General features: G+C 33.3%; 1 protein-coding gene and 1 long non-coding RNA gene across 29 annotated transcripts; both read left to right on the top strand.

Moving 5' to 3' along the window:
• The first annotated feature begins 112 nt into the window (after nt 1-112).
• LOC112022943 (uncharacterized) lies at nt 113-11,971 on the top strand. 28 transcript variants are annotated; one of them, XR_010630531.1, is made up of 9 exons: nt 124-449; nt 535-695; nt 793-847; nt 2,891-2,935; nt 5,528-5,821; nt 6,352-7,524; nt 9,045-9,158; nt 11,180-11,370; nt 11,828-11,971. XR_010630531.1 is itself a non-coding variant. In XM_065777705.1 (8 exons), exons 3-7 carry the CDS (start codon nt 844-846, stop codon nt 11,236-11,238), a joined length of 300 nt encoding a protein of 99 aa, XP_065633777.1. In that variant the 5' UTR covers nt 126-449; nt 535-695; nt 793-843; the 3' UTR covers nt 11,239-11,370; nt 11,828-11,971. The 28 variants fall into 28 exon arrangements, 4 of the variants coding, with proteins under 4 accessions (XP_065633774.1, XP_065633777.1, XP_065633775.1 ...); XR_010630526.1 differs by having other exon boundaries at nt 5,492-5,821; XR_010630522.1 differs by having other exon boundaries at nt 125-449; nt 793-1,082.
• Nucleotides 11,972-13,619: 1,648 nt separating this feature from the next.
• LOC136069311 (uncharacterized) lies at nt 13,620-18,158 on the top strand. The gene is made up of 3 exons (XR_010630521.1): nt 13,620-13,952; nt 14,352-14,458; nt 18,020-18,158. It is a non-coding gene; the product is annotated as an uncharacterized LOC136069311 (long non-coding RNA).
• Nucleotides 18,159-23,077: the final 4,919 nt, after the last annotated feature.

Genomic DNA, 23,077 nt, shown 5'->3' with positions numbered 1-23,077 from the left:
ATTTCAATCCTAAAAATCACTTATCAACCCACGAAATCACATCAATATATATCTATATCTATATAACTAATATCTAATCTAAAACTATATATAATAGCAGGAGTTTTAAGAAAGTGCTGACACGTTAACCAAAAAGGAACCTTTAAAAGCAGACAAGTTTACAATGAAGAAGCGATCAATTATATTGCTTCACAACCTTGACACCGTCTGATAGTCTTTGGTATATTAAAAAAAACGGTTAAAAAAAAAAACTTGCAACTTAAAAAACACGAGCGATACAGAGAAAGGAAGAAAAAAACAAAGCTTGCGAGTTGGGATACAGGGGAGAGATAGAGTTCGTACGGCCGGCCATCACCATCCCTTGCCAAACTTAGACCACCGGAACCGGCACCGGTAACCTAAAGGTGCATGCCGGTATAGAGATACGGAGAGAGAGAGAACTATCACTGGTAATTTTTTTCCCTTTCTTTCTTAGATCTAGGTATGAAATATGAATTAGTTTTGAGAAATTTGGTTGGATTGATTTTTATTTAGGTATTTGGGTTACATTTGGTTTCGATTTTAAAAGAGAAGAGAGAAATTTTCGAAAGGCACAGGGGAGAGAGAAAGACATCTCAGGGCCGGCACTACCGTCGGCCTCCAACCACAAGGAAAATTTATTTCTTCTGCCGTCGCACCACCAGAGCCGTTATTGGGTAGGTTCCTTTGACTCTCTGTTTATTTATTTCAAGTATAGATTCAGTATGCGATCTCGATTGCACTCTTTGTTTATGATTCTTTATTTATTTCTAGGTTTGTAGGTGGGAAGGCCAAGCCTTTGAGGCAGCCCAAAGTCTAAGAAGAATGGGTACGGCTAGGTCTATTTTTCCCTTTATTGAAACCCATATAAGGAAAAACAAAAACATAAAAACCCAAGAAATGGTTCAGAGAGGGAGACATGTAACGCTGAATTATTAAACAGAGAGACAGGGAGAAAGAGAACGATAGAGAGAGAGAGATTCGGTCAGGCATAGAGAGTGGAGAGAGAAAATCTGAGAAGACAGTCAGGCCTCTGCCACCATCAGATCCCGTATCCTCCACCTGTTAGTCTCTGTTTTTTGGTTCTTTAAATTTGGTTTAAATATGATTTAGGTCTGGGTATTTGGATTGGATTGTATTGGATTGCATTCAGGTTTTGGCTTAGATTCAATTTTGAGTAAGAAATTTGGGTTAGAATGGTTTTTAATATGCTGATTTTAATTTTTTGTTAAAATATTTTCCCCTCTTTATATTTTCGTTTCCCATCCATTGTTAAAAAATAAATCCCTAGCACACAGAGAATAAGAAGCTGTTTGAACATTAAAATGTCTTTCTTCCTCCACTGATGCCAATCTGCTTCAAGCATTATATCTTTGTGTTTCGGATCCAAAATTAAATGTACCCACAAAAATCCTTACACAAATCTGCATCTTCAACGTCCCAAAACCACCATCTCTTATCCGTTTCCAAAACCAAAAATAAAAGTCCACTTAAAAATCTGCCACGCTTACAGATTAAGAGAAAAGTCACAGTGCTTTGCTGAAACACTTTCTACCTTAAGCCACTTTAAAAAACCCTGAATCACCATACTCTTAATCAACTGCACACACCGCAATTCAATCCAAAAAAAAAAAACTGCACACACTGCAAAGAAAACCTCTTCCTCCTCCCAATTTTCAGTTTGACACCTTCTTTGTTTCACTTCTTTTCTGTAGCGCCACACCCAAAGAAAAACGATGTATCTATATGGACCCAAATGTAATTAGTAAAACATGTTTAGAACAACTATCAAAAGACGCCTAAGATTTGAAAAATGGTGATGAATCATGATAAATATAGATATAGCAAATTATTTTGCAGATAACAGTACAAAAAACGCACGAGATTTCTTTGTAATCTACAATGACGATGGTTAAATCAAATGACAAAAGAAAAGACAGTAAAATAACACTCATTAGGAGTTCTTTTATTAGTAACTATGACAAGACTATAAGTAAAAATGGCAAAGAGTAAACCTATAACGTCAGTTCTTAGAGAAGACATTCTATTGTCACAGCAGATGAGGTCACCTATTATAAAAGATTGGAGTCTTATATACAGGCAGCAATGATTTCTCTAAACACTTCACATTCTGATGCAATTGGCATTAGCTTTTGATGCTTTCCTTGATACCAGCACACACAATCAAAAACTACAATGGCACTAAAGAGAGAGTATCCAACTCTTTCAGCTACTCTCATCTGGCAGTGGACTTCAAATTTACCCATTTAAGTAAAAATCTGTCAACTTTTCAAACCTGCATAAACAAACATTCAACATGAATTCAGTCACAACAAGAATAGAATTACATTTTCCAGTGGGTTATATGCGTCACTAGAAAAGGCACTACAGTGAGTGACAGTAAAGCTTAAAGTTGGATAGTATTGACTAGGCACAAATTTTTCAACCTTAATTAGCAATTAGCTAATATCCCTGATTCTTTTCTGGGTAGACTGCAAAATTAATTTATGTAAGCATTTTAGATTTAACATTCATAGCTGTATGGTCTAACTTTTTCCCTAAATTTGTGATGCCTCCATCAATTTTTTCAAATCAGTTTGTAAATTCTCACAAAATAATCATTATCCTATGGCAAGAAAACTGCGTATCTTATTTCAACTTATCATTGACAATAAGGCTAAGTGTAGGAAATACAATTCAAACTGGATAAAAGAACAACTACAATATTTTAGTTTTTTAGTCATAGACAATTTCATTGATAGAAGTTTTCAGTCATATTTCTGAGTAATACACATATTGTATTCATTGAATAATTACACACAAAATTCAGCTTGTAGAGACTTATGTCCATTGCCTTATCTGCAATCTGTAGGCTATTTCCCTCCATACGGTGGTATGAAGTGGAGCACCCAAACAGGTTGGCCTCTTAGTTAAGACAACAAGACTGACTATAAGAGAAGACTAAAACAGAAGTTTGAAAATCCATTAATTGAAGCTTACTATTATATGCTATTTGCAGAGATTTGTAGCAGTGATTATCTGTGAAATAATTGTAACAATCAATCAAGTGTGTAAAATGGAAAGTCGCTAGATGTATATCTTAGAGCATAACTTGATCATAGACAAAAAACATGCATCAAATTTAGGTTTCAAGTTGCACTTCTTAATTAGGCTCTTCAATTTCCTGTAGACGTCTACTAGAAAACTGCTGAAGTCACTGCTACAAAGACTTTAAGTTAGGAAACCATAACATAGGATTTGAACAGTAGACGAATTGTTAGGAATCCTGCATATTCCAAAAAAAAAAATAAAAGAGTTATTTTTTTATATTTTATATACTAGCTAATAACCTACACAATGTACGGGATGCTTTCATTTATTACGAAAGACAAACTGTAGGTGAAAATTTAAACATTTTATAGTTAGATAATACAAAAAATAAAAAATAAAAAAACTTGCAAGAAAGAAACTCAAATTCAAGGAGTCTTACATAGAGAGAGGCTGGAACCACTACCTGTGAGTTTTTACCTTCGCATTTAAGTTTGTTTGTTAAATATGATTAGGTTTTGATATTTTGTTTGGATTGGTTTCGATTTGGATCTTCAAATTCAGTGTTTCTCTTCACTTTTCAGTTTCATATTTTGATCAGGCTTTGATATTTGTTTGGGTCTTTTTTATCTTCACATTTAAGTTTGTTTATTAAATACGACTACGTTTCAAAATCAATTTCTCTATGCTTGAAATTTGCATGTTTGTTAATTGTTTTGTTTGGTATTGGAATACCCCTTGACGGCTGTTTATGGCAAAGTCAATAAGAGTTTGCAAACTAGGTAACTTAATCCATTTAATATAGTCTAATTTTGATCTTACCTTCAATCTTCTGCAATTTAATTGTTGGGTCATTCTATATTGGCATTGGATAAAGCTTGAAGATATATTTATTCTATAGTATTTACTAATTCTTTTCTAGAGTAATATTTATTAAACCAAATATAAAAAGCACTTTATGATTACTGTAATATATTAGTTCTTAATATTTATATTTTTCATATTATAATGATCTTATGTGTAAATTTTTGACAATTTGTAAACAAAATTTTTCATTGGAGCTGATTTAGCCTTCAAATAGATGAAATTAGACAAATATTTAAGCTTGAACGTGTTAACACTTAAACTTAAGTCTGGAATTTTGCAGATTGTACATGTATGTGTTTTAACTTTAAATGTGTTTGAAAAATATATTGATTTGAGATTGACGTATTCTCTTAGAGACAGCCATTAAATTCGCCATTATTGGGGAAGTTTGCAGATTGTACATTTTTGTTTTAATGTGTTTTAGAAAAATGAATTGATGCATTCTCTTAGGCTTAGACTGCATGATAACTAACTGTCTATTTGAGTTTATCTAATGGCCATAATTCCAAACTATAACTATTTCATTTTTCATTCATGGTACTTTGAATTCCGAGTTTTAAGACATCACATGCATCATCTGAGCCTATATTATTTCTCATTTGCACTATTCACTTTGATGGTACAATCTTGGTCTTATAGAAAAAAAAATTAATGTCTTACCTTAAATATGGCTTCATGATTGAGTAAGATATGTATTTAAATTATGAAACTTTTTGATCAATTTGTATTTTAATCATACACCACAAATGTGTAATACTAATATCCATATTACCAAGTCCCAAGAGGATTGATTTTTTACCTTTTGTGGCTACTTTGCTTTAAGTGGATGTGGTTTAAGACTAATTGTGAGAGTTAACACGAATCTATCTTTTGAGAAAGGAATATATTTATCTTCAAAAGGAAGATAAGCAGAGAACTTACTAGATAGGACTGCTTCATTAATAGAAAAAATATTCCCTAGAGCCAAAATTTATTTGCAAAAAATCAGTGAAACTCGAATGGAAAGAAATGCAACTTAGATTTATGGGAGAAGCTGTGTTTCATTTTTGTTTAATATAGTAAAAGTCTTGGAGGTGGTAAATGTTTGTTTGTCAGCCCTCTCTTTAATGCTATTACTTGGTTCTCTTTTAGAATAAGTTTTTGTTACTGCCAATTGGCTTTTCTTTCATATTTTCTATTAAAATTTTTTATTGCCTTTCACTCTATTTGCATGATAACCAGAATTAGGTACTTTAAACTTTTGTTTTAATGGCAAACAATTGCGTACAATGTGTTTTGTTATTGTACTTTTATGATTGCTGGTGTGCAAATTGTATTAACAAAATTGACAATGAGTGGTTGCTATTAAGTTTGCAGGTTTGCATGTAATTCATTTAGTAGACCATGTTTAGTTGGAGGGTGCCTCCTATTCTTTGAGGTTCACACTGTAGAATACATTCGATCATAATCAAAATTTTCCTAAAAAAAAAAAAAACTGCAAAGATGCTCTATATATGTACTTCTTTTATGCAGAATAGGTGCAGTAATTATTCTAATAATTATTTTTTTGTTCCTTAAGCTCATTGGCATATCTGGCTGAATTCCAATGAGCCAGAAAATTGTATTTCCTAACAGCTTTGAAGTCGTGGAAGCCTTGGCTATAGAGGGACCATGATATTATTTGAGATAGTTGTGGCTATAGTGCCACCACCACTGTTGAGCTAACTTTCTGCCAACGTCCGGTTTCCTGCAACCTTCTTACCACCAAGATTGCAAGGAGAAACCCCTTAAGGCAGACATTTAGAGAGAGAGTCTTAAGACTGCCTACCACCACACTCTCCATCTCTTGGCTCTCCCCCCCCTCCCCAAAACAATCCTAGATGTTACTTAAGCCGGTTGTAGTCCTAAGGTGAGTTTTTCTTTGATTATTATTATTATTATTATTAGAGTATTATTTTAAACATTTTTCCAACGAATTTATGTTGGTTTGTGGTTGGTATATTTTGGGTAGTAGTGGGTTTGTGTTTGGGTGTTAGGACATTGGTTTGTGGGGGGTGCTAGGACATTTGTTTGTTGCTAATGAGGCAATTAAAATCATGATGATATTTGGGAAATATAAAACGTGATAATTTACCTATTGTCAAATTGGATAAGTGGGCAAGAAAATGGGTACAAGCTACATTTAATGCTTACCATAAAAAGAGGTTTTTTTTTTTTTTTTTTTTTTTTTTTTTTTTTTTTTTTTTTTTTTTTTTTTTTTTTTTTTTTTGATTTAGAGATTTTTATTAGATGGGTTTAAAGGAAAAAGAAATGATAAGCTATCTAACATTGATTCAGCTGATTTAGATTTTAGATGGTAGAACTAATTTTGCATTTGTATGTGTTATTCGTTTGGAATCAATTTAACATATATTTTTTTTTAACTTCTGATATGTCCAGGTATGCAAAAAGATCATCAATGACTTGGATGCTCACAACATTAGACCCATAAGACTTTTAAGAGAGAAAGGAAGTCCATAAACAAGGGGTTAAACTATTTGACTTTTGGTTTATTTTAGGATTATAAATGTTATTTTGAACTATGAATCTAAATTTGTATGATGTTTTGAAGAAAGGTATTTGATTTTCCACTACTGTAAGTTTAATTTTTTCCCCTTATTTAAAGTGTGTTAATATATGTTACTATGATGAAGTATGATTTGATTTACTTTTGATGATGTTAAATAAGAAAGAAAAATACTTTTGAGATGCTATAAAAACACAAGAACAAAATTATAAAATTTTTTAAATAAAAATCTCATGCATTTGCACGGGGTAAAAACTAGTTATATATAATAGCAGAAGTCTTTAAGGAGGTGCTGACATGTTAAGAAAAAAGGCTATCTAAAATTCTGAAGTTAAAAAGCAATAAATTATTTTGTTTGGTATTGCTATACACTGTTTAAAAGCCTGTCATTATAAATAAATAAAAAATAACCGGTTAAAAGTAAGGATATACGGAAATAGAAATTGAGAGCCGGTGAAAGACAGAGAGAGGTGACGAGGAAATGGGGAAAGAAGCAGAGAGGCGATGAAATAGAGGATGAGGCCTGGGACATGGATAAGGAAACAGAGAAAGGCGAAGAACTCTGCATCGATTCTGCAACGTTTACGGTTTAATCCAGCCAAAATCCTGATAAAAATTTAGGGTTTTTGGTTTTTATTTGGAGAATCAATTGGGTGTTAATTCTGATTTAGATTGGTATTTTGGGTTTGATTTGGTCAAATTTATAAACGTGCAAAAACCCTATACTGTTTTTTTTTTTTTTTTTCTGAAACTTCTAACCGTTGATTTTCCCCTGTTGAGACGTCTAGGATTCTTCTTTGACCCCTTTTGAAATATATAAGGCTTTATTCTCTTTCTTTGATGCTTTCGTCTCAAATTATCATCTCTGGTTCACTTCTTATAAAAACAAAACAGTTGGTTCTGTCATTGTTTTTTCTACAGTTTGGCGTGGACTACAAAAAAGCATAGGCGCAGGGGAGATGGAGAGACATCTCAGGCCAGCACCACTGTTGAACTCTAACCACCAAAAAATTTGCATCCCTCAACTGGTGGTACACTGTTACAGAGTGAGTTTTCTTTTTTTCCTTTATTTTTTTTTATTATTATTTGTTTTTAATAAATTTTTAAAAGAAAAAAACCAAAATCTTGCGATAACAATGATTTATGTTTGGCAGTTTTGGTATTTGCTTTGTTTTTGATTTAGGCATTTTGGTTATTTATGGTTTCCATAAAGGTTTTTCCCCTCAACCAAACCTTAAACCCATTCTTTCGTTCTTTCAACACAAACAAGCAAAAGAAATATTGCGGCTTTATCATATGGCTGATTAAGCTTGGTTCACTATTTTTTCTACCATTTTGTCACCATGTCGAAACCTTTATCAGTAAGGTTTTTTTGATTTGTTTTAAAATTTTATCGTTTTATGATTTAGGCTTGGGGATTTCGATCGAATTGATTTTGATTTATGCTTAGGTTTGGGTATGTAATTTTTTGAAGGTGAAATTCTTTAAAATAAAGCATGTTTAAGGTTTCAGATATGCTCTTGATTTTTTATTTTTTATTTGTTCTTCACATTGTTGTTTGGTTAATCATCTTATGGGTTCTAAAAACAACTCTGCTGGAGATTGTTCTACTTACATTGTTTAAATTTGAGACAAAATTAAGATAGAGACAGAGTCCCTAAGGTTCATAGAGAAATTTGAGGGTCACACCTATGAAAGCCGCCATCCGTTATCATTACACCATTCTGTCACTGTCATATTCCTATAACCATTACCAGTAATTTAGATAAAAAAATAATTGTGCGTTATATAGGTTTTGGTTGGCTTAGTTTTGTTATAGGTATCTAGGTTAATCTTAGACTTTGAATTAGGATTTTTTTGCAGAAGAACATACATTCATGCCATTCTTTTAAGATTTTTATTTTTATTTTTTTTATAATTTAAATAAATTTACAATGAGTAACAGCGAATTAACAGCAAGCTTTACAAATTTCCACTTTTATATTATTTTCAGCTTAATTGTTTCATTTCATGCATTGCACAATGAATCAGATTAATTGTTTTTTCAAGACTCACCTAATCTCATTATATCTCAAGGTATTTTGTCCTTTTTATTTTCTTTTCTCCTTATTCTTTAAATAGTTTTCTTTTTGTCTACATGAATATTAGATGGGTATAGAATCTCTAGAAAACCACCCCATTCTCCCCCTCTCAAATTTTGCCTTTTGTTATATGCATGCAAACCGTTTGATAAAATAACGTCATATTTTTTCCCTTTTAACTTCAACAGACTTTAATATAACTATATGAAAGGTTTGTTGTAGACTGTTGTCCTCTTAGTTGGTATGTTCTGTGAAGTTGAGGTGGATCTGTGAAAGGGGTTTTGGGTAAAATCGAAGGTTTGTTGGAGTCCTGTCAGTTTAAATTATTTTGTTTGTTTTAGTTGCACACCTCTAATTAATGGCATTTATCTATAAGGAACTGTAAACTTATATTGATCTATCAAAAATAAAATTAGAGCAGCTTCATACTTTGTGAGATCCAAATAATGTTTTATGTTATCTGTGCACTTTCTTTAACTATGCAGGTAGCCTATAAACTGAAGGTTATGCATGAAGGATGTTTGGAAGGGAAGTTTCAGTCTATTGAAAGACTAAGGGAAACCAATCAGCAGAAAGCTGTTGTTCATCATGTCAAACAGGTGATTATAAGTAGAAATTTTGCCCTGAATCATTTATGCTCCTTAGAGAGGTTCTAAGGGTCCCGTGGTTCAGATTTTTGACAGTTATGTGGAAATAAAATATTGTTTTCTCTACAAGATTCCAGAAATTATCATGTAGCTTTCTGTTTCTATTGTTGCACACTTGCACTTGATGTGATTGATTAGTGCTTACCTTTGGAACCCTGATGAGTGTTGTTGTATTGTTATCCTTCATCTCTATATTTTTTATATATATCAATTTATAGTAAATTCATTGTTTAGTTTTTTTTTTGTTGGTTGTAATTTCAACACTCTTTTTGCTATAACATACAGCTATTTAATCAATTAAATCATTTGGCTTCCTTACATGCTTTGTGTTGATTTCTTAGTTTATGTAGTTACTACTTCTCATTTATAACATGACTTAATAATGCAGTCACAAGAGCAAGCCTATTCAGGTCCTTATTCATGTGATCAATGCTGCTTTGTTGTTGCTTTCCTACTTCTTAATGTTGCATATTGAAAACAAATTTGAGAATGTCAAGTGAACTTCCATTAAAAAAAAAATTAAAAAAAAAAAAAAAGAAGGAAGAAAAATTAAACAAAAGGGAGATCTAGAAGTGGATGAACCTTATAAATGTTGACTAATTTTGTTTTAATTAGATTTTTTTTTTTTTTTGGGGTTGGGGAGTTGTATTAGCGATTGGGTTCTAGATGGGTTATTAAAATGAGTACTAGGTGTTCGATGAAATCCTGCAAAGAACTTGGGATAGAAAAGGTTATGTTTGGGTTATTCTAAAACAAAATTAAAAGGAACTGGATTGAGTTTATTAAGCATTATTGTTGAGGAAACTACAGGAAGAAGCTGATAAGATTAAGTCAGTGCCTATAGTTTTCAATTACTGTTTTTTTTAATTGAAAAAAATTAAGCTTTTCATTCGAGCATTGATGTTTAAGTAATACTCCCTCCGTCCCAAATTTTTTGTCCTGTTTGAAAAGTCGAACTTTTTAAGGGAACATCATTTATTGTCTTGTCTACCTTTTAAAAATGTATAAGTTTCCAAAATTATCCTTAAAAAAATTTATTAAAAAATTGAATTAATAAATTAATAGGGGTATAATAGGAATATTAGTAAATTAATGACTTTTATTTTTAGAAACAGGACAATATTTTGGAACATCTCAGAATGGAATAGAGGACAAAAAAAATGGGACGGAGGGAGTAATAGTAATAAAACTATAAGCATTTTGTAGTGAAAAGAATTGATTGAAGATAGGTCTGTCGACAATATTAAAATCAAAGAACTTGAAATAATAATGAAAAGAATTAATAGAACTAATAACTTTGTTAGGAAATGCAATGGTTTACATTTTATCATTCAAATGGTTGATATTTTCACATATGCTTGAAAGGTGAATAACATTGAGTACACACACATACTAGTAAAAAATTGGAAAGAAGCACCAAGTTCCTATTTTGATGTTGTTACCTATATATAACATCCATAGTCTATTGAATAATTTGTGTTGTTAGAGAAACCGATTGAAGTGGATAAGAATGTATGATTTTCCTATTAATCTTGATGGGGCACATTATAGAGTATCTCTATTGTTATTGTTGTTTCTCAATGGTGGTGTTCATGGAATTTAATCTAATCCAAAAGAAATATACATTATGTTCGTGGCATTTAAGTTTTTCCCCCTCACACAATCAAAGTGTTTGAAGAATTACTTTGGCTTTGGAAAAAAAAATTTTCTATTATTAAAGAAAAGTTACACTCAAAATTATATATGATGATCATTGTACATTTTTTTTGGCAAACCGATCATTAATGTAGCTTCTAGCACCTCAGTTGACTATTCTCAGGAATTTTGTATTTACAATGATATATTTTCCCCCACATGTTAAATCAAATCAGTCATCCTTGACTTATAGGGCTACTATTTGAGAAGAGCTACTAAATTAAATGGAAAGGTCAAGAAACTTAATTTTCCCTTTGTATCTATTATTTATTTTGTAGCTCTTGAAGCATATGGGAATTCTAAGTGTTTTTGTGCTCTCAACCAGCAAATAGCTTGAGAAACTTTTTGAAAACAAACAAATTCAGAACTGGGTGAGTGCAAGTGCTACTGGTGACCTTCAAAGTCTATTAACCAATATAAGAAGTGTTGGCTCTAATAGAATTGATCCCAAAATTCTTTGTCAAGTCAGGTAATATGCAAATATGACATCAATATGCTAGGAAGAACTTTTCACTTTACATTATATTTACATTTGAATTTTAAAGGTACTTCTATAGTCTATGCAAGGTAAGGAAAGGATTGCATACATTTTCTTAGTATCATGCATCTTGGAAATGTTTATTTTGTTAGTGAAAAAAGGGCTTAGATTAGTAGTTGGGTAGTTTCAAGGTAAAGTTTAATATGACATATCAAGTCTTTTGTCATTATGGAATCATTAGTCTTTCACTGTTGCGTAAACCAAAGATTTTGTCATCCACTATCATGCACATTAAATTAAGCAAGTTTTATTTAGATTGGGAGATGATGAGATATTCTTGAGGTTGGTTTGTATTTTTATAATTAAAATTGTCAGATCAAAGTTAGTGCTAAATTTGATGTCTAAATCTCTTTGATTTTTTTTTTTTTTTTTTTCCTTATAAACTTAGGTTCACAAGTTCAATTTCTTTAGCTGAAGAAGCATTAAGACGAAGGATGTGAAATGGACAACAATCTTGCTTCTCCACCAATTTGCTTCCATGGAAGGATGATCACACCATTCTCTTTAGTTGGATTTTTTTTTTTTTTTTTTTCAATTGCTAGAAATATTTTTCTCTCCATCATAGTGGATGTTACAGTTTTAGATTTGCTTCCATGGAAGGATGATCACACCATTCTCTTTAGTTGGATTTTTTTTTTTTTTTTTTTCAATTGCTAGAAATATTTTTCTCTCCATCATAGTGGATGTTACAGTTTTAGTTGTTTAGAATAGGCTTAAAAGAAAATCTATTTGTAAGACAACACACATTTTTATGGATAGCATAGTGAGTGTTATATACATTTTAAATTTGAAATTCATACCAACTCTTATTTTTTAAAATTTATAAATTCAATTGCATTAGTTACATACTAATTTAATTAAATTTATTAAAGCACAATTTTTGAAACAAAATGTTTCTCCAAATATTTATCTAAAATTATTTGAATATATTTGCTTTCTCGAATTCTAATTATTTTTATGTACAAAAATTTATTTGTGGACTCTTACAAAATTTTCATTATTTTTATTTCTATTTTGCTGAAAATAGATGTATTTTTTTTTTCCCAAGAACCTGAAAATACACGTACTTATATAATTCCCGTGCATTTGCATGGGTTTAAAAGGTAGTATACATAATAGCAGAAGCTAAGAGAAAGTTGATTCCTACAATTAAGAAGGTGCTAACAAATAGGAAGTGTCTATCTAAAATTTAGACACGTTTAAATTATAAAGCAATAAATTATATTGTTTGGCAATGCTACACATCATTTAAAAGCCTCTCATTATAAATATCAAAAAATTAATCGATTAAAATTAGATGTGCACCAAGATGGAAAGAGAAAGGGGCAATGAGGACACAGAGAGTAACAAAGAAAGAGAGAGGCAATGAAATCAAAAAGCTTCAAAAAACAATTTCGCAGACTTTACCCCAAAACAAAACCCAGTTCTCTTCTAAAACTAAAATTAAAACCTGTAACTCCTCTCTCTTCTCATAAACCCAAATATCAAAACCATCTCCTTTCCCCAAAATCAAAATCCAAAACTTAGATGAGAAAGAAGTAAGCGATTAGAGGTGTCATTCTCACACAATCTATGATTCTCTCACACAATGGCCACCAATTCATCAGACCAACTCAACCTCAACCATACACCTACTACAAACTGCAACCCTAAACGACGACACTATTACTACTGTTGTCACGCCCACCAGACCAACCAATGAGGCTTCTAATCAGCCTTTTGTAACCGCCGTCGATTTCGATGTGAAGTACCACGAGCATTCCAAGAGTTCGTATGGCGCCAAGAGTGATAAGATTTACACAGAGATAGAAATAGAGAGAGGCGATGAGGCTTGAGGCACGGAGAAAGAAACAGATAAAGAGGCAAAATCAGATCATCGAAACCATAAGCACATAGAAAGAAACATCTATGGCCCATCAACACCGGTAAATTTTTTTTAAAGATTTGGCTATGAAACGTTACTTTTATTTGTGTTTTCCTGTTGAATAGGTTTAGATTTGATTTGTTTTTGTTTCAGGTTTTTAAAACACAGAAGATAGTGCTCGAGAACGTCGTTGCCACCATCAGATTATTAGAACTAGTGCTGGCACATTCTTTCCCCCTTTTTAGATTTAGGTATTATTTATTTTTTTTAAATAACATTTAGGTATGAAATTTGATTTTTTTTTTTTTTTAAATTTCTTTGATAGGATAGGTTTTTTCTTTCTTTTTCTTTTTCTTTTTTTATAACTTATAGAAATTACAAAAAAAAAAAAAAATTATTTTAGTTTTGGCTTTTCATCTTGGTTTTGATTCCTTTTTGTTCTGGGTTTTTGGGTTCTCCATGAAAATATTTGTTTTCTTAATTTTTCGATATTTTTTCCCCTATTTTGGATTATAGAAATCACTAAGCCTTTCCCTGTTTTCTAATATTTGTGTTCATAGTTTTTTTTTTGGGTCTCTGATTCTGGGAATTGAAGTTGCCCTCCAATTATGAAGTTCTTCTTTGGAAAGTGTTCGATAATTGTACTAAGGTATTGCTCTCTCTGTCTCTGTGTGTGTGTTTGTTTTCTGCTTGGGTGCTGAGAAAGTGTGTGAAAATTAAAAGTTTCAAGTTTTTAGATATGGTTTTGATTGTTGGTTGTGATGGGGCTTTCGTTTATTAGGAAATAAATATGGCCCTGTGATGGGGTTTTCGTTTATTAGGTTTTGGGAAAATGCGGGGTAGAAAATAAATTTTAATTTAGAAATCTTAGACTTTATTTTAATTAATTGAGAGGGGAATAAAATTATTTGGTTTTGTTGTGATAAAGTTTTGGTACCTCCCTGATATGGTTCTCTGGCTTATTTCCTGTTTGGATTATTCATATTATATTATTTTCTTGATATGGATCTGTTTTTGATGGATTTGTTGAAAAATTGGCTTTATGCAGAGAGTTTGGCAATATAAAAGAATGGGTGGTGTTTGTTTGTCCATTACTTCAATCACCAGGATAGGTGATTAAAGATATTGGAATAATATCCCAACTGAAGAATCTAGGTGAGATTCGTTCAATTTTTTAACTCTCTTTTTTTAGTTTTTATGTATTGATTTTTCAATGGAAATGGGAGAAAAATTGTATTTTTCTTCTCATGTATGTTTTAGATAGTCGATCGAAACTCCAGCCAATTGTGGAATTCCCTTGCTGGAATTTGTCCAAGTATGCTTTTTTTCTTTTTTTTGGTGATCTTTTCTATCAATTATGATTGGAATTTTAAAATTTATTGTGTGATGCTATCATAATTGCAAGGGGTTTCATAAATCATAATAACTTTATTAGCAAGTTTTCTTAAATAATAAATACGGGTCATTTGAAAGATGTGGTCATTTCGAAGGATGTCCAATACCATTGAGTTTGTTTGGAAGTTCTTAATGTTTAAGGTAGTTCTTATTGGTAATAAAATGACCATCATATTATTGAACTTGAAGTTATGCTGTCTTTGAGTTGAACTAACACATTTGATCCTGTAAAAACTAATTGCTATGAGAAGAATCATGACAAGCCTGAAAATCCTTCCTTCAAACTTTCCATTTTCCTTTTTCTTACATTGTTGCTGGGTTGATCCAAAAGTAGGCATTTGTAGTCTCTCAATTGCTATTAAAAGTGCGAGGAAAAATATTAAAATATAACAAGATGCTAACTTTTGTTTTTTTGCTTGACTTTGTGATTCATTAGATTGATTAGAATATGCTGCCTTATTTCTTGGACAACTTTCTGCCAAATTTGTTTGAAGGAATCTCTGCCAATCAATTACATTACATAGCGATTTAGATGACCACCTACATCTATTAAATCGTATTATTCATTAAATCATCTACACAAGGCTCATGATCACTAAATATGTCATGATTAAATACATGTGAATAGTTGTTTTTTATCATTTCTTTTCCTGTTTAGTGTAATGGATAGAACCTTTTGGTTGAAGCCTAGTATGTCTTCTTTTCTTGGTTTGCATGGAATTGGACATTTATTAATATACCATAAATTGGTTGTATCTATCCTCTCTCTCTCTCTTCTCTTGGGAATTTCAATTTTCAATTTTATAATCAAGAATTAATAAACCAAACATTCAATTAATTAAGACAAATCCTATATCATGAGAAAAACATGATTGAACTCATATCTAGAATCCCATCTTAGTCAATTGATATGAAGCAAGAACAATTTAAATCATTAAAGAACAACTATTGTGGGAAAAATCAAATCACATAAATATTACTGATAATCCTTAACAGGGTTTCATCCTCAACCCTAATTATAAGTTTAGCTATTCATGGTAATTGAAATGAAACAAAAGAATAAAATACTAAACATTAAACTAGACAAATAAAATAGAGAAGGAAATAGTCACAATGCTATCATGGAGAAAAGCTACAGAGAAGCCACATGCGGCACTGCCTCTTGCTCCAATTTTCTGTTTTGCATCTCAGCCCTAGCACTAGCCTCCATTAATTTTGCCCTAAAAAGCCTTTAAATAGGTCAAGGAATCTTATTACAAGTTGAATTTCCGTTTGGAGAAAATCCCAGATTTTTAGGCTTCATTTAACCGACTATTTTGGCCCATTTGGCTTCAGAATTCGGGCTCCTGGTAAACTACAATGTTGTCGCCCTTTAAGTTAACTTTCCAGCTCAACTTGAATCATCTCGATTGGACATCTGAGCCGAAAGTTATGCCAAAAATACTAACTGATGTGTAGGCTGGAATCCTAATCCGAATTGGACTTGGATTTTGTGCAAATTTCCTTTGATTCCTTACTCCAATTGGACTTAAATTTAATATTCATGCCTGGCTGGATGTAAGTTGGCTTGATTCAATTGGCCTAGCCCCACTTTGCATGTAAAGCCCTTGTTATCTGCAACACAAAGATATTATATAATCAGTCACAAAATAACATAAAAGTAAGGCCAAATATGTAGATATGTGAGTACTTTATCGTATATATTTCATGCACATCAAATGCTATGGAATTTCAAAAGAATCTCTCGGTATCAATGATTACTTTTATTTGAGTTTTCCTGTTGGATAGGTTTAGATTTGATTTGTTTTTGTTTCAGGTTTTTAAAACACAAAATGATTAAGATTTGAGAGGGTTACAGAGATAGTGTTTGTGAATGTCGTTGCCACCATCAGATTACCAAAACTGGCGCCAGTACATTCTTTCCCCCTTTTTAGATTTAGGTATGAATTTTTATTTTTATTTTTATTTTTTTATAACATTTAGGTATGAAATTTGATTTTAAAAAAAAAAATTCTTTGATAGGATAGTTTTTTTTTTTAATAAATTTTTTATAACTTACAGAAATTACAAAAAGAAAAAAATTTTGATTTTAGTTTTGGTTTTTCATCTTGGTTTTGATTCCTTTTTGTTCTGGGTTTTTGGGTTCTCCATGAAAATGTTTGGTTTCTTAATTTTTTGATTTTTTTTCCCTATTTTGGATTACAGAAATTAGTAAGCCTTTTCCTGTTTTCTAATATCTGCATTCATAGTTTTTTTTTTCCTTTCCGGAGTCTCTGATTTTGGGAATTGAAGTTGCCCTCGAATTATGAAGTTCTTCTTCGGAAAGTATTCGATGATTGTACTAAGGTATTGCTCTCTCTATCTTTGTGTGTGTGTGTTTGTCTTCTGATTGGGTGCTGAGAAAGTGTGTGAAAATTAAAAATTTCGAGTTTTTAGATATGGTTTTTGATTGGTTGTGATGGGGTTTTCATTTATTAGGAAATAAATACGGCCTTGTGATGGGTTTTAGTTTATTAGGTTTTGAGAAAATGAGGGGTAGAAAATAAATTTTAATTTAGGAATCTTATACTTTATTTTAATTAATTGAGAGGGGAATAAAATTATTTAGTTTTGTTGTGATAAAGTTTGGTACCTTCCTGATATGGTTCTCTAGCTTATTTCCTGTTTGGATTATTCATATTATATGATTTTCTTGATATGGATCTATTTCTGATGGATTTGTTGAAAAATTGGCTTTATGCAGAGTTTGGCTGCATAAAAGAATGGGTGGTGTTTGTTTGTCCATTGCTTCAAAAGGGTTAGCAATCACTGGTATAGGTGATTGAAGATATTGGAATCATATCCCAACTGAAAAATCTAGGTGAGATTCGTTCAATTTTTTAATCTTCTTTTTTTTAGTTTTTATGTATTGATTTTTCAATGGAAATGGGAGAAAAATTGTATTTTTCCTTTTTTTTAAAATCATCATTTGTGAAATTATACTCAGCTTCCAAATCGGTTTGTAACAAAATTGTAATAGAACTTATAATATCTAGAGCAATTTTCATGTGAATTGGAATTACAGGAGAGGACACATTATATGAGTTTGTAATAATACTATTAATATTGAATAGAGATGAGTCGAAAGAGACTATTCTTTATAAAGGTTGCCTTTTAATATATTTTCTTGATGGTTTATATATTATCTAAATTACAGACCTATTATCTTGCCATTATGTAATCATTGTGATCATTTTTTGTGTTAGGTTTCATCAAACTCTTGACAAATTTGATGCTATAACTATTTTTTATAGTGATATTTTGTATTCGCTTAATTTTCAGGTGGCTTATTAGAAATAGGCCCTCAAAGATTAAGAACAAATGTCCCATCATAATATTATTTACAACAAACCCTTGATGAATATCCTCCTCAATGTACTGACTCGACTTTGAAGATTAGTCTCAAATGTTTAGACAATGATGTTATATAAACTCATTTGGATATATTTGCACTATCTTCTAAATGATTTTCACTGTAATAAATTGTTATTATTTGTTTCACCTTATTTCTAAGTAAGTTATGATGTCAAAGTAAGTTTTAATTGCTTTGAAGATATTGCATTTTTGCATGCAAAATAGAGAAGCATTCTAGAGAATTCCCTTCATTCAAACTCATTTGAACACAAAGTAATGAAAGTGTTGGTTGCTCATTTCATATGTTCCTCCAAATGGTCTATTGGAGAATGGAAGTACATACGTGATGTGAAAACTGAATTAAGGTACAAGCCATATAATATAAGGTTTGCTGGCTTGCTCGACTAAAATTGTGCTTAATTATCATCTCCTCTTCCCCTCCTCATTTCATTTGCTCTATCTTACCCCACCACTCATTCTCATTAGCAACTTCCATCTGTACATAAATATCATTTTCAAACCACAAAAATGTAACAAATAATACATATATATATATATATAGACTACTAAGTTTTGTTAATGAAATTTTCTGGATAATAATATGAATTTAGACTAACTGAGCATTTTAAACATAAATAAACTCATGATTAATAATATATCAATTCCCGTACGATAGCACATGTTACATACTAGTTTATATATATATGTGCGTGCACGTGTTGAATTCAATCCCAATTTCCCAAAACAATTATACATTTCTCATACTATACACACACACATATATATACTAGCATCATCACACGCGCTTCGTGCGTGCGATGAGACTTTTTTTGGGTTTAGTGTTATGATTTTCCATTCATCTCAATTTGAGGCATTTCTCTTTTCTATCCAATTAAACCACATGCATAGTGATTTTATTTTGAACATAGAAAATACATTCATTAAAATGAAAAAAAAAGGCAGTGCAAACAGATTTGAAGAGAAAACAATTCAAACACCAACATAAATAAATAAATAAATCATTAGAAAGAAAAAAAGGGTGTACGTTAAAAATCACATTTTTTTAATAATTGAAAAATAAAGAAAAAAGATTTGAAAAAATTAAAAAAAAAACCAAAATTAAAAAAAAAAGTGAGATTAGAATATAGAAGAAAGGAAACCAAAAAAAAAAAGAAAAAAAAAAAAACGAGGACCATGCAATACCTTGGTTCTGTCTACCACTTCTATTTTTCTATAAGTATCTTTTACCATAGGCTTGGGTCCGAGGACCATACAATACTTTGGTTATGTCTGGTGTCCAGATATAATGGTGTGTGTAGTTTTACCATAGGTTTGGGTCCGAGGACCATGCAATACCTTGGTTCTGTCTACCACTTCTATTTTTCTGTAAGTATCTAGTTTTCCCATAGGTTTGGGTCCGAGGACCATGCAAGACCTTGGTTCAGTCTAGTACTCAGATATAATGGTGTGTGTAGTTTTACCATAGGTTTGGGTTCGAGGACCATGCAATACCTTGGTTCTGTCTACCACTTCTATTTTTCTGTAAGTACCTAGTTTCCCCATAGGTTTGGGTCCGAGGACCATGCAAGACCTTGGTTCAGTCTAGTACTCAGATATAATGGTGTGTGTAGTTTTACCATAGGTTTGGGTCCGAGGACCATGCAATACCTTGGTTCTGTCTACCACTTCTATTTTTCTATAAGTATCTTTTACCATAGGCTTGGGTCGAGGACCATACAATGCCTTAGTTATGTCTGGTGTCCAGATATAATGGTGTATGTAGTTTTACCATAGGTTTGGGTCCGAGGCCATGCAATACCTTGGTTCTGTCTATCACTTCTATTTTTCTGTAAGTACCTAGTTTCCCCATAGGTTTGGGTCCGAGGACCATGCAAGACCTTGGTTCAGTCTAGTACTCAGATATAATGGTGTGTGTAGTTTTACCATAGGTTTGGGTCCGAGGACCATGCAATACCTTGGTTCTGTCTACCACTTCTATTTTTCTGTAAGTATCTTTTACCATAGGCTTGGGTCGAGGACCATACAATACCTTGGTTATGTCTGGTGTCCAGATATAATGGTGTGTGTAGTTTTACCATAGGTTTGGGTCCGAGGACATGCAATACCTTGGTTCTGTCTACCACTTCTATTTTTCTGTAAGTATCTTTTACCATAGGCTTGGGTCCGAGGACCATACAATACCTTGGTTATGTCTGGTGTCCAGATATAATGGTGTGTGTAGTTTTACCATAGGTTTGGGTCCGAGGACCATGCAATACCTTGGTTCTGTCTACCACTTCTATTTTTCTGTAAGTACTTAGTTTCCCCATAGGTTTGGGTCCGAGGACCATGCAAGACCTTAGTTCAGTCTAGTACTCAGATATAATGGTGTGTGTAGTTTTACCATAGGTTTGGGTTCGAGGACCATGCAATACCTTGGTTCTGTCTACCACTTCTATTTTTCTGTAAGTATCTTTTACCATAGGCTTGGGTCCGAGGACCATACAATACCTTGGTTATGTCTGGTGTCCAGATATAATGGTGTGTGTAGTTTTACCATAGGTTTGGGTCCGAGGACCATGCAATACCTTGGTTCTGTCTACCACTTCTATTTTTCTGTAAGTACCTAGTTTCTCCATAGGTTTGGGTCTGAGGACCATGCAAGACCTTGGTTCAATCTAGTACTCAGATATAATGGTGTGTGTAGTTTTACCATAGGTTTGGGTCCGAGGACCATGCAATACCTTGGTTCTGTCTACCACTTCTATTTTTCTGTAAGTACCTAGTTTCCCCATAGGTTTGGGTCCGAGGACCATGCAAGACCTTGGTTCAGTCTAGTACTCAGATATAATGGTGTGTGTAGTTTTACCATAGGTTTGGGTTCGAGGACCATGCAATACTTTGGTTCTGTCTACCACTTCTATTTTTCTGTAAGTATCTTTTACCATAGGCTTGGGTCCGAGGACCATACAATACCTTGGTTATGTCTGGTGTCCAGATATAATGGTGTGTGTAGTTTTACCATAGGTTTGGGTCCGAGGACCATGCAATACCTTGGTTCTGTCTACCACTTCTATTTTTCTGTAAGTACTTAGTTTCCCCATAGGTTTGGGTCCGAGGACCATGCAAGACCTTGGTTCAGTCTAGTACTCAGATATAATGGTGTGTGGTTTTACCATAGGTTTGGGTCCGAGGACCATGCAATACCTTGGTTCTGTCTACCACTTCTATTTTTCTGTAAGTACCTAGTTTCCCCATAGGTTTGGGTCCGAGGACCGTGCAAGACCTTGGTTCAGTCTAGTACTCAGATATAATGGTGTGTGTAGTTTTACCATAGGTTTGGGTCCGAGGACCATGCAATACCTTGGTTCTGTCTACCACTTCTATTTTTCTATAAGCAGAGGTTTGTCCTCAGACCGCTTTACTGGAGATGATTCCTCTTCGGGTCAGATTATGATCTTTACACGTGGCATTGATCTCGCCTCCAGCTCGAGGCGCCATCTTTTTCATTTATGAAGCGCCCTTTGTCTGTTCGTGTTCCGCGCTGGACGCCTCGGTGCGCGAAACGCGCTTTTATTAATGTCCTCGTGAATTAACACGAGTCAACGGTCTACGGCCTCCTTGGAAATTGATGGCTTCATTATTATCCCAACTGATAATTCTCTTTTCGAACTCCGCATGAATTAATTCTTACCAACCCCCAACCCCTATATAATGTGGGGAGATGGTTTCTCCACAACCCATGGACCTCTCAACACAAACAGAACAAAACACATTCCTCTAACTCCCAAGCGCTTTTAACAACCCGCTAGAATTGTTACCAGGATTGACAAAAACCGGTATGGCCGCATCCCCCACTGGGCTTTCGGTGCGGCAGAGTCTATGCATAACCCTGATGGCGCCCTTCGAGGTGTCCCAGAGGGTGTTGTTAGTGAACCTAACGTCTTTCCTCGGAGCACACCCCGACGAGGAAGATGTGCGAATTCACCTTATGGGCGGTGCTCGAGTGTTGCCGTCTCCAACGGCCAACACTCGAGAGGATTGGAGAGAATCGAGGGAACATCATGGGGGAAGGTATCCCGGAGCTCCTGCATCTACTCCTCTTTTTGTTCCAGCTCCGCCCGGCCGAGAAGGGAGTTGTTGGTGGCTGGGAAACATGATTGCCCTTCCCCTTCTCCGCCTCTTGTCAAGCTCTCCCATTCTCTTTATACCAATAAAGGGACGGCTTGACACTTCCCACCGGCTAGTTTTTTCTTAGGGTGGCTCCACTTGGGCCTCTGATTGTAGGAATAGCTGGTGGTATTAGCTTGTAAATTTGTATGTAAAACACACCTGCCTGAGCCTCTGATTGTAACTTGTACTTTTTCTATTCATGAAATAATAAAATCAAGATCTTTCTTTTCTTTTTTCTTTTTTTTTTTCTACAGTCAAATCTTCTATATTTTTTTTTTGTTGTTTTTTTTTTTTTTCAACCTACTGTAAAACGAATACTCGGAACACTCGCCTGGTATGCCAGCCAGCACCCTAATCCTTCCCACAGACGGCGCCAATTGTAGGGACTCAGTTTGGATTGACCCTGAGTTTTGATGGGTTTTCAGCCCAACAAGCCCAAACAATAAATTTATAGAGAGTGGGTTAAAGGTTTAGGTGCTGGCCGTCGATCACCATGCATGAACTTCCTTTATAAAAAAAATACTAAGAGTTTCTTTACAAATGAGGGGATGCTCCTCGGCCCATGGCCGAGGAGACCCTTTTCTTCTTTCTTTTCCCCCCCCCTTTCCTTACTTTACTTGCTTTTCTTATATAGTTTCCATCTGCCTATCTCCTTATTCCATCTGTTGATCATCCATTTGCCTTTCTTCTGGCCGTCCGTCCCATCAGAGGCCTTATCAGTACTCAAGTGGTTCACTCTGATCAACGTTGCCCTGCCAAGGGGTTATATCCCCATTAATGCGGCCAGAGGGGTTAGGTGAATGCATTAAGTGC

This window comes from Quercus suber, unplaced genomic scaffold (assembly GCF_002906115.3).
Source record: "Quercus suber isolate HL8 unplaced genomic scaffold, Cork oak 2.0 scaffold_161, whole genome shotgun sequence".
Classification (NCBI taxonomy): domain Eukaryota; kingdom Viridiplantae; phylum Streptophyta; class Magnoliopsida; order Fagales; family Fagaceae; genus Quercus; species Quercus suber.
The sequence above is the reverse complement of the archived record's forward strand: the minus strand, read 5'-3'. Positions and strand labels throughout refer to the sequence as shown.

Coding starts and splice junctions, on each gene's coding strand:
- LOC112022943 (XM_065777702.1), top strand. Junction 2,936..7,399: donor GAAGTGGAGCACCCAAACAG/GTTGGCCTCTTA, acceptor TTTTTTCTACAG/TTTGGCGTGGACTACAAAAA. Junction 7,525..9,044: donor TGGTGGTACACTGTTACAGA/GTGAGTTTTCTT, acceptor TTAACTATGCAG/GTAGCCTATAAACTGAAGGT.